Below are 11,751 nucleotides of genomic sequence, written 5' to 3' on the forward strand. Positions count from 1 at the left end.
TTGTGTTCTTGTCGTCTGCACACTTCTTTACCCACAGTGGCTCAATGCATGGAAGATATGGGTCTGATGGTGACTACCTGAAGCACAATGCCCTTTGCCAAGTTTCACCTGAAATCTCTGCAACCATGCCTTGTGTTGCAGTAGAGCAGGAATTATGATGACCTGTCTCAGACGATCCTTCTGGATCAATAAATCACACAGTTGTTGAGGTTGTAGACTCATCATTTAATTGTTAATGAGGCCACCTTTTTTCTACCATTCTGCATGATTATCACAACAGACTAGTGTCTACTTCATGGGCCTTCCAGATTGAGAGCTCCATGAATCAGATCTGTAAAGAGCGGCTACTTCTTCTTCTTCTTCTTTTTGATTCTACCATTAAGATGTGCATGCCTCTTCTGGTGCTGCTTTTAGCAGGAAAGTATTGCAGGACATTATGCCTGATCAGTAACATAGCTGTATTATCCCCCTCTAATTTATAGTGGACTTCACTGCTTAGGTATGTGTGATGATCCTGTGGATTCTAATAATTTTATGAAAGAAAACAAAATGTATGCCTACTTGATAGATTAATTTAGTTCATGATGGTGAGAGTCGACAAGTCCTAACTTGGTGCTATACAGATGGCTGCAGGACTAGTTGTTCCTCTCTACTTGGCCATATATATTACAAAGAGAATGGGTGGGACAAAAGCTCTGAAATGTAGCTGTGTTTTTTTTCCCTCCTCCTAGTGGACTGCAGTGTACTCACATATGTAATGATCATGTGGACTCTCACCATTGTGAAAGAAATGAATTCATGAGGTAAGTATAAACTGTTTAGTATGTAGAACTTTTTGCAATGCAGCGCTTAAAGGGACAGTCAACACCAGAATTTGTGTTGCTTAAAAAGAAAGATAATCCCTTTATTACCGATTCCCCAGTTTTGCATAACTAACAGTTCTATAAATACACTTTTCTTCTACAAGATATGACGAGTCCACAGATTTCATCCTTACTTGTGGGATATTAACCTCCTGCTAACAGGAAGTGGCAAAGAGCACCACAGCAGAGCTGTATATATAGCTCCTCCCTTCCCTCCACCTCCAGTCATTCTCTTTGCCTGTGTTAGTAATAGGAAGAGGTAAAGTGAGGTGTTAGTGTAGATTCTTCAATCAAGAAGTTTTTTGTTTTTTTAAATAGTGCCAGAGAGTGCTATTTTTCTCAGGGGGAAATCGTCAGTCTATTGCTTTCCAGGAGGAGTGGAGACATATTATTTTCTGCCCTGATGTTAATGATCTTAGCAAACATTATCTAAGATCCATAATGGTTCCCACAAGGTATGTGTGAGAAAATCTTCAGTGTGGAGAACCGTGTCTTGCTACAAGCAACATTGAGGTATGTGCAGTCTTTTGTTTCTGGGGAGATTGAATCAGAACAGACTGTCATTATCCCCTATATGGGGAAGGGTAAGCAGTATGCACTAATGAGAGAATGGTGTACCTGAAATCCCTTTATTTTATTTATGGTATTTGCTAAAGTATGTAAAGACCTTTGGGGCTGGATGCTGGGAGATGCGTTTTTTTACTTGATGCATTGTTAACTTTATTGCTGGTGCAAGGACTGCAGGATTACGACTTAGCCTGCATATCAAGGGGGCACATGGCATGTATTTTTTCTTGTATACTGCGACCCATGCGGGTCTTAGTCAGATTCTGTGTACGCCCACGATGGGCGGGGCCTAATTTTGCGCAAGCAGACGCGCAGTGTTCCTTCGGACATGGCAGCAGAGACTGGGGCTCTGAGTGGCCTGATTTGTCTTCTAAACCTATCGAAAAGTACTTTCACGATATAGCACAACTTCATTCCGGGGGCAGGTAGGCGCCACAGCAGAGCTGTGGCATGGTGCAGGGGCCATATTTATATAAATATTCAAATCTTGTTATAAACGATATATTTAGCATTTTGCATATATAGGCAAGTGGATGCAATATTAAAAATATTTGGGCACTTTAAAAAAGTTTTTTTCTGGTCAAAAGACGTTTTTTGCAGTTTTCAAAAAAATAGTTGCGCTTTTAAAATTTAAAGGCGCAGTACAGTTTTTTTGGCATACATTTTTTTCTCATTTTAATTTAATTCAGAGATCAATATTTAAGCAAGTATGACTATTAATAGGATTGCTAGCCTGTTTAACATGTCTGACACTGAGGAGGAAACTCCTTGCTCTATGTGTTTAGATGCCACTGTGGAACCTCCTCTGACTTTTTGCCCTTCGTGTACTGAGAGGGCCTTACAATGTAAAGCAAAACATTTTTCTAAAGATGATTCTCAGTCTGAGGAGAATCATGGTATACCGCTAACTTCTCCCCAAGCGTCACAACCTTTAACGCCCACCCAAGCGACGCCTGGTTCTTCAACAGCGTCTAATTCATTTACTCTGCAGGATATGGCTGCAGTTATGTCAACTACCCTTACAGAGGTATTATCTAAGTTGCCAGTGCTACAGGGTAAACGCAGTAGGACAGAGGTCAATTTGAATGCTGAGCCTTCTGATGCGTTGTTAGCCATTTCCGATGTACCCTCACAGGGATCTGAATTGGGGGTCAGGGAACTTCTGTCTGAGGGGGAACTTTACGATTCGGGAAGTGCTTTACCTCAGACGGACTCGGACGTCATGTCCTTTTAAATTTAAGCTTGAGCACCTCCGTCTGTTACTTATGGAGGTTTTAGCGACTCTGGATGACTGTGATCCTATTGTGGTCCCACCAGAGAAATTGTGTAAGATGGACAAATACTTAGAGGTACCTGCTTACACTGACGTCTTTCCGGTTCCTAAGAGAATCTCTGAGATTATTAAGAGGGAATGGGACAGACCGGGTATCCCGTTTTCACCCTCTCCTAATTTCAAAAAGATGTTTCCTATAGCTGACACTGTTCGGGACTCTTGGCAAACAGTCCCTAAGGTGGAAGGTGTTATATCTACCCTGGCTAAGCGTACAACTATTCCTATTGAGGACAGCTGTGCTTTCAAAGACCCTATGGATAAGAAATTGGAGGGTCTTCTAAAGAAAATGTTTATTCATCAGGGTTTCTTCTTACAGCCAGCGGCCTGCATTGTGCCAGTTACCACTGCGGCGGCCTTCTGGTTTGAGGCCTTGGAAGAGTCCCTCAAACCTGAGACTCCTTTAGAGGAGATTCTAGACAGAATTAAGGCTCTTAAGCTGGCTAATTCTTTTATTACAGATACCGCCTTTCAGATTGCCAAATTGGCAGCTAAGAATGCCGGATTTGCCATTTTAGCACGTAGAGCGTTATGGTTAAAATCTTGGTCTGCCGACGTGTCATCTAAGTCAAAGCTTTTGGCTATTCCTTTCAAAGGAAAGGACCCTATTTAGTCCTGACTTGAAAGAAATAATTTCTGACATTACGGGAGGTAAGGGTCATCTTCTACCTCAGGATAAAACAACTAAACTGAGGAGTAAACAAAATAATTTTCGCTCCTTTCGGAACTTTAGAGGAGTCCCCTCTCCTTCCTCTTCCTCCGCCAAGCAGGAAGGGAGTTTTGCTCAGGCCAAATCTGTCTGGAGACCCAACCAGTCTTGGAACAAGGCTAAACAATCCAAGAAGCCCGCTGCTGCTACCAAGACAGCATGAAGGGGCGGCTCCCGATCCGGGACCGGATCTAGTAGGGGGCAGACTCTCTTTTTTTTGCCCAGGCTTGGGTAAGAGATGTTCAGGATCCTTGGACACTGGAGATCGTGTCCCAAGGGTATCAGCTGGAGTTCAAAAGTTCTCTCCCAAGGGGGAGATTCCTTCTTTCACGATTGTCTGCAGACCAGACAAAAAGAGAGGCATCTTCTACCTCAGGATAAAACAACTAAACTGAGGAGTAAACAAAAAATTTTTCGCTCCTTTCGGAACTTTAGAGGAGTCCCCTCTCCTTCCTCTTCCTCCGCCAAGCAGGAAGGGAGTTTTGCTCAGGCCAAATCTGTCTGGAGACCCAACCAGTCTTGGAACAAGGCTAAACAATCCAAGAAGCCCGCTGCTGCTACCAAGACAGCATGAAGGGGCGGCCCCCGATCCGGGGGTTTTACTCAAATCTTTTCATGGTTCCCAAAAAAAGAGGGAACGTTCAGACCCATTTTAGAACAAGTTTCTCAGAGTCCCATCCTTCAAAATGGAGACTATTCGAACAATTCTGCCATTGATCCAGGAGGGTCAATACATGACTACCGTCGACTTGAAGGATGCATATCTGCATATCCCTATCCACAAGGATCATCATCAGTTCCTAAGGTTTGCCTTCCTGGACAAACATTTTCAGTTTGTGGCTCTTCCCTTCGGGTTGGCCACGGCATCCAGGATCTTCACGAAGGTTTTAGGGTCCCTCTTGGCGGTTCTCAGGCCGCGGGGTATTGCAGTGGTGCCTTATCTGGACGATATTCTAAAACAGGCGTCGTCTTACCATCTGACAAAGTCTCATACAGACATGGTTCTGTCCTTTCTGAGGACTCACGGGTGGAAGGTGAATCTAGAAAAGAGTTAATTGATTCCACAGACCAAGGTTCCCTTCCTGGGAACACTAATAGATTCCATATCCATGAAAATGTTCTTGACAGAGGTCAGAAGGTTAAAGATTCTGAATACATGCTGAGCCCTTCAGTCCAATCTTTGACCATCAGTGGCCCAGTGCATGGAGGTAATTGGATTAATGGTGGCGGCAATGGACATCATTCCGTTTGCTCGTTTTCATCTCAGGCCACTACAGCTGAGCATGCTCAGGCAGTGGAATGGAGATTATACAAATTTGTCTCCTCAGATAAATCTGGATCAGGAGACAAGAGACTCTATTCTTTGGTGGTTGTCTCAGGATCATCTGTCCCAAGGGACGTGCTTTCACAGGCCCTCATGGGTGATAGTGACAACGGACGCCAGCCTTCTAGGTTGGGGTGCAGTCTGGAATTCCCTGAAGGCTCAGGGTGTGTGGACTCAGTCGGAGGCACTTCTTCCAATCAATATTCTGGAATTGAGAGCAATATTCAATGCGCTTCAAGCGTGGCCTCAGTTGGTTTCGGCCAAATTCATTCGCTTTCAGTCGGACAACATCACGACTGTGGCTTACATCAATCATCAGGGAGAGTTCCTTAGCGATGACAGAAGTATCCAAGATAATTCGGTGGGCGGAGGCTCACTCTTGTTATCTGTCAGCAATCTACATCCCAGGAGTGGACAACTGGGAAGCGGACTTTTTAAGCAGACAGACGTTTCATCCGGGGGAGTGGGAACTCCATCCGGAGGTCTTTGCCACTCTGATCCTCAGATGGGGCAGACCGGAGTTGGATCTGATGGCGTCTCGTCAGAATGCCAAGCTTCCAAGATACGGATCCAGGTCAAGGGATCCTCAGGCCGAACTGATAGATGCCTTGGCAGTGCCTTGGTCGTTCAGCCTAGCTTATGTGTTTCCGCCGTTTGCTCTCCTGCCTCGGGTGATTGCTCGGATCAAACAGGAGAGGGCTTCAGTAATTCTAATCGCGCCTGAGTGGCCTTGCAGGACTTGATATGTCGATCTAGTGGACATGTCCTCTCTGCCACCGTGGAAGCTTCCATTGAGGCAGGACCTTCTCATTCAGGGACCCTTCCATCACCCAAATCTAGTTTCTCTGCAACTGACTGCTTGGAGATTGAACGCTTGATTTTATCCAAGCGGGGGTTCTCTGATTCGGTTATTGATACTTTGATTCAGGCACATAAGCCTGTCACTAGAAAGATCTATCATAAGATATGGTGTAAATATATTTTTTGGTGTGAATCCAAAGGCTACTCATGGAGTAGAATTAAGATTCCCAGAATTCTGTCCTTTCTCCAAGAAGGATTGGAGAAAGGGTTATCAGCGAGTTCTTTAAAAGGACAAATATCTGCTTTATCGATTTGGCTACACAAACGTTTGGCAGATGTTCCAGACGTTCAGTCTTTTTGTCAGGCTCTAACGAGAATTAAGCCTGTGTTTAGACCAATTGCTCCACCCTGGAGTTTGAATTTAGTTCTTATTGTTCTTCAAGGGGTTCCGTTTGAACCCATGCATTCCATAGATATTAAGTTATTATCTTGGAAAGTTTTGTTTTTGGTTGCTATTTCTTCTGCTCGTAGAGTTTCTGAGCTTTCAGCGTTACAATGTGATTCGCCTTATCTTATCTTCCATTCTGATAAGGTGGTTTTACGTACCAAACCTGGTTTTCTGCCTAAGGTTGTTTCTAATAAGAATATTAATCAGGAAATTGTTGTTCCTTCATTATGTCCTAACCCTTCTTCTAAGAAGGAGCGTATGTTGCATAACTTGGACGTGGTCCGTGCCCTGAAGTTTTACTTGCAGGTAACTAAGGATTTCCATCAATCATCTTCATTGTTCATTGTTTTTTCTGGAAAGCGTAGGGGTCAGAAAGCTACGGCTACCTCTTTCTTTTTGGCTGAAGAGTATCATCCGTCTGGCGTATGAGACTGCTGGACAGCAGCCTCCTGAAAGAATTACGGCTCATTCTACCAGGGCTGTGGTTTCCTCATGGGCATTTAAAAACGATGCTTCTGTTGAACAGATTTGCAAGGCTACAACTTGGTCGTCTCTTCACACTTTTTCCAAATTTTATAAATTTGATACTTTTGCTTCTTCTGAGGCTGGTTTTGGGAGAAAGGTTCTTCAAGCAGTGGTGCCTTCCGTTTAGGTTCCTGTCTTGTCCCTCCCTTTCATCCGTGTCCTGTAGCTTTGGTATTGTATCCCACAAGTAAGGATGAAATCCGTGGACTCGTCATATCTTGTAGAAGAAAAGGAAATTTATGCTTACCTGATAAATTTATTTATTCTACGATATGACGAGTCCACGGCCCTCCCTGTCATTTTTAAGACAGGTTTATATTTTTTGTTAAACTTCAGTCACTTCTGCACCTTTGGCTTTTCCTTTCTCTTCCTAACTTCGGTCGAATGACTGGAGGTGGAGGGAAGGGAGGAGCTATATATATATATATATATATACAGCTCTGCTGTGGTGCTCTTTGCCACTTCCTGTTAGCAGGAGGTTAATATCCCACAAGTAAGGATGAAATCCGTGGACTTGTCATATCGTAGAAGAAATAAATTTATCAAGTAAGCATAAATTTCCTTTTTACCTCTGTGATTATCTTGTATCTAAGCCTCTGCAAACTGCCCCCTTATTTCAGTTCTTTTGACAGCCAATCCGTGCTCACTCCAGGGTAACTTCACGTGGATGAGCTCAATGTTATCTATTTGAAACACATGAACTAATGCCCTCTAGTGGTCAAAATGCATTTAGATTAGAGGCAGTCTTCAAGGTCTAAGAAATTAGCATATGAACCTCCTAGAATTAGCTTTTAACTAAGAATACCAAGAAAACAAAGCAAAATTGGCGATAAAAGTAAATTGGAAAGTTGTTTAAAATTACATTCCCTAGTCATTTGTCCCCTATCTGATGAAGTGGCTAAATAGTGGCTAAGTTGGTAATACTTCAGCCATTTTGAGAAGGCCCCCCCTAATATCTCGCCCAAATCAGTTCTCTGTTTGAGTTTGTTACCGCTTAGAAATTTATATATGGGAGCCGTGAATCCTATCTCCCAATCATGCTGTGTTCAATTTTTGTTCTAAACCTCCGTGTAGTTCAGCGTTAGGTGAAACTGGAGACATAGGGGATCTCAGGGAGGAGATTCTATGATCATTTGCTTTTATGCTGTCCCACATCTCGAAAATATGCCGATATAGTGGGTAAGACTTAAGCCAGGGTGGTCGGCTTTTCCTATTTACCCAACATAACACTCCTGGGGATGGAGTTTTCAAAATATGCGAGTCCAGTGCCACCCATGCTTTACTGCCCACATTGCGGTGCCATTCCAATATTCTTTGTAAACATATTGCCTTGTAGTATATTACTAAATTTGGAAGTCCTAGACCTCCGTTCTGTGTGGAACGATACATTGTATTTTTAATGATTCTAGGTTTGATTTTACCCCAAATAAATTCATTCCATTCGTGCAACAATGCTTGCAAGATCAACCATTACGGCATTCCTTGTCATGGGCAAAAAAGGCTCTATTATGTGGGGAAATGACTGAAACCCCTAATTATATTGACAGATGGCATAGGGAATTGGGTAGTGAATTATCTGATAAGGAGTGGAGAAATATCATTTATAACACAAAAAGATCTTCGGTATCAGCCAAGTCACTGGAGTTAAACTTCAAGGTCCTGACGAGGTGGTACCTCACCCCGGTTAGGATTAAGGCGATTTATCGGTCAGCTTCGGATATGTGCTGGAGAAGTTGCGGTAGTAAAGGCTCCATGACTCACATTTGGTGGGCATGTAATAAATTACAACCCTTCTGGTCAAGAATAGGGGATTATATTAAAAACATCAGTAATCAAGATAGGGACTACCAAATCCAACCTACCACGGCTCTACTGAGCTTACTCCCACGGTGTAAGTGCAAGATACGTCGGAAACTAGTACAGTTAGCTTTAAATACTGCAAAATCCCTGATAGCTGCCAACTGGAAATCACAAATAATCCCTACATACCAAGCATGGGAGTTGCTGATGGACCATACAATCCGTTTGGAGGAATATGGCTATTTTATTAGAAAAGAAATGGAAACATTTCACAATATACAATTTTATTGGTAAACACGAATGCACACACATTAACTGACATATATGAATAACCAGGCCACTTGAGGCACAATGGGGGGATAGGTTTAATTCAAATCTTGCAGTTACCGAAACAGAAATGAAAAACCCTTAGATGTACATGGGCGAGGTTGATTTTGAATTTAAGCCTACAAAGTGACCAACTTATGTTTTCTTGTTAAGTTCCGATTAATGTTGTTTATTATTATAACAATTATATTCATAAAAGCTGGATGATATGTTTTCAGAATATGAGAAATCAGTATCGCTTTTGTTAGAGTCGCTCAAACTATGACCTATGTGATTTTTTGATGCATTAATCTGTATTGCCTTATTTCATCCAATAAACATTTTAAAATAAAAAAAAATTACATTCCCTATTTAAATCATGAAAGTTATTTTTGGACTTGACTGTCCCTTTAATTGCTGTTATATATTGTACATGTTGGGGGGGGGGGGGGAAGCAGCAAAGGAGTAGTCAAAGCAACGGAAATTATCTCCTGATCATGCTGTAATGAGGATTTCTAATCCCCTATAAATCATATTTGAGTAAAAGAAAAAACTTGAGTCATAATGATGTTGATGTGTTCCTCTTTAATAGAGAGGATTTGGAAGAGCCAACAGATGAGGAACTACTGGACAGATTGCACCACCATCCACACTTAAATCTCTCCAGATGACACTATGTTAATGGACTATGAACCTCAAATTTCCACTTTTGAGTTTCCTGGAAAAAAAATAACCTAAAGCTGCTATGCTGAATATTGTTTTAATCTGTTTTTAGAAATAAAATTAATATAGAGAACGTTGTAGTTCTCTGCAATACTGGAACCACCTGAAGCAGCCTTGTTTTGGGGTTTATATAAATCTGTTTTTGTTTCCGTTACTTCGTGAAGCTTTAGGGACCATTATATCACTTTATAGTAGTTTATGCAAGTCCTTTTCGTAAAGAAACCTATTTTACACTGTTCTATATAAATATTGTTATGCCTTTTATCAAGCATACATGTAGCTTGTTCTGAACATTCTGGTTATCTGTCAAGATGTTCATAAAGCTATCTTGTAGCTCAGGTGACTAGAGTTCAAAACTCTGAACTTTTCAATAGACCAATTAAAAGGGAAGTTTAGATATTTTCTCCATAGTTACACAAAAACCACTAACAATGAGATCATCAGAAACTTGAAGATTATGCTTTTGAGTGTCCTCTGAAGTGTCATATTTACTTTTAACCTCATACACTTTATTTTCCACTATATATCATGGCACTTAGTAAAATGTAAACCAAATTAATTTTTTATGCTTGGTGGTAGACAGAATTCCCTCACCCCACAGTAATAATTGCTCAGTTGGCAGCAAACACATTAAAATAATTTTCATGTATTTTTTATTCAATTTTTGTCTTTATTTGTAAGAGTGCAGTTGCATATTTATGGCAACATTAAACACTAAATACATTTTATAACCATAATATTGAGCTTATTCCCCACCTCCCTTTAGTAATGGTTATCGCCATGTTGAAATCTAAGCTTTCACTACATTCCAGTGCTGATGTGTTTTCCACATGTGCAGTAATTCTCCTTCAGATAACTGCAGTGTAACCTAGGTTCCAAAATTGGAGCGCCCATGATTAGAGGAAGGTGCATGAAGTGTATTTAGTGTACCTTTAAGCAAAGAGGTCTTTACAGAGTGTGGAATGAGAATAATTTTACACAAAAGCAACGGGTTTTTAATGTCCTTTTAATGTACAACTGCAACTTGTAAATGAATGTGTGGGTAAAAGCGATATAACAGACCTATATTAAATATAAGCTTATGCACATAATATAATATAATTGTCTTACAAACTGTTTAGCACACTATGGGATATGTGGTTACATATATGTTGGTGAAACTATTAAGACTTATGTAAGATGACTTTAAATAGAAAACTGTGACAAAGAGCTATGAAAAAAATAGACAAATATCTATTTCTTACAACAAGTAACATGCTTTGTACTGAAAACATTAGATTCCTCTAGGCATGTGTATTCAGAGGTTATTCTTCAGATTTATTCTTGTGAAAGTGCATTCAGATTTATTCTTGTGAAAGTGCAACACACTAAGATCTATGCAAAGCCACAATTGCATTTTTGCAAGAAAAAATCTGACTCTGAAAAGAGCTGGCGGCCGCATCTTTCCCTATTGGTTAGCTGCCGAATGACCTAAATGCACATCCCTAATGATTATGCAGCTGAAACACACTAATAACTTTTACTACAAGCATTTTTGCCTTATGAAATTATATTTGGGGAAAAATGCTTCTATTAAAAACTAAATGTAGCCATGCACGTTTCAGTTTAAACCTTTCCCTTTAAGAAAGTAATTTGTGGCATTGACACCGGTATCTTTTGGGAGGTAACAGGGAGTCAATATGTTGTTCATTTATTTTTGAAAGAGTTGATACAAGTCACACTGTCTAAGTGTAGTATTCTGGCCTGGATACTAAGATTCACATTTTTTGTTTGTTTGAAATTTTGCCTTGTATTTCATATGATTTTTATTTTTCAAAATGTGCCTTTAAAAAATGTATCATAGCAAATCTGATGTCCCCCCCTCCAAAGTTTTTATAATAAATTGATATAATTTACTTAAAATTAATGTTTGTGATTTGTCGTTTTTCATTTGGGGTTTTTTTCATACTGATGTCTACATTATTTTACTAAATATGGTGTTTATGATAAGTATTAAACAATCTGAATGCCATTGGTATGTGGGCATGATGGGTATACCGAGCATGTTTGCTCAATTTTTGTTTGTTGTTACATTGAAAACCTTGTTTAATGTTTTGGCAAGATTTTCATAAAAAATAAAAAAACTGTGCAGGAAATTAACCTCTTCACTAATGTGAATTTTAAAGAAAAACTTGCTCAAAGTACCGGAGAATTTGTAGCATTTTTACTATCACTCAATTTAAACAGAAATAAAGCGTTTGTTTGTTTTTGTTTTGTTTTTATTTACCTATGAAACATATATAATTTTTTGGGGGGCATAAAAAGCGCTTTAAAGAGACCTATATTGGACAATAGAAGATTGGAAAAACGTTGCCT

At 40.3% G+C, this 11,751-nt stretch overlaps 1 protein-coding gene across 1 annotated transcript in view; it reads left to right on the plus strand.

The window, feature by feature from the left end:
• TPCN2 (two pore segment channel 2) overlaps positions 1-11,302 on the plus strand; it is a 215,898-nt gene extending 204,596 nt beyond the window's left edge. The window contains exon 26 of the mRNA XM_053716413.1: positions 9,266-11,302. Within this exon, the coding sequence (XP_053572388.1) occupies positions 9,266-9,344 (79 nt within the window). The 3' untranslated portion in view covers positions 9,345-11,302. The remainder of the gene's footprint in view (positions 1-9,265) is intronic.
• The last annotated feature ends 449 nt before the right edge of the window (positions 11,303-11,751 follow it).

This window comes from Bombina bombina, chromosome 6 (assembly GCF_027579735.1).
Source record: "Bombina bombina isolate aBomBom1 chromosome 6, aBomBom1.pri, whole genome shotgun sequence".
In the NCBI taxonomy this organism is placed as follows: Eukaryota; Metazoa; Chordata; class Amphibia; order Anura; family Bombinatoridae; genus Bombina; species Bombina bombina.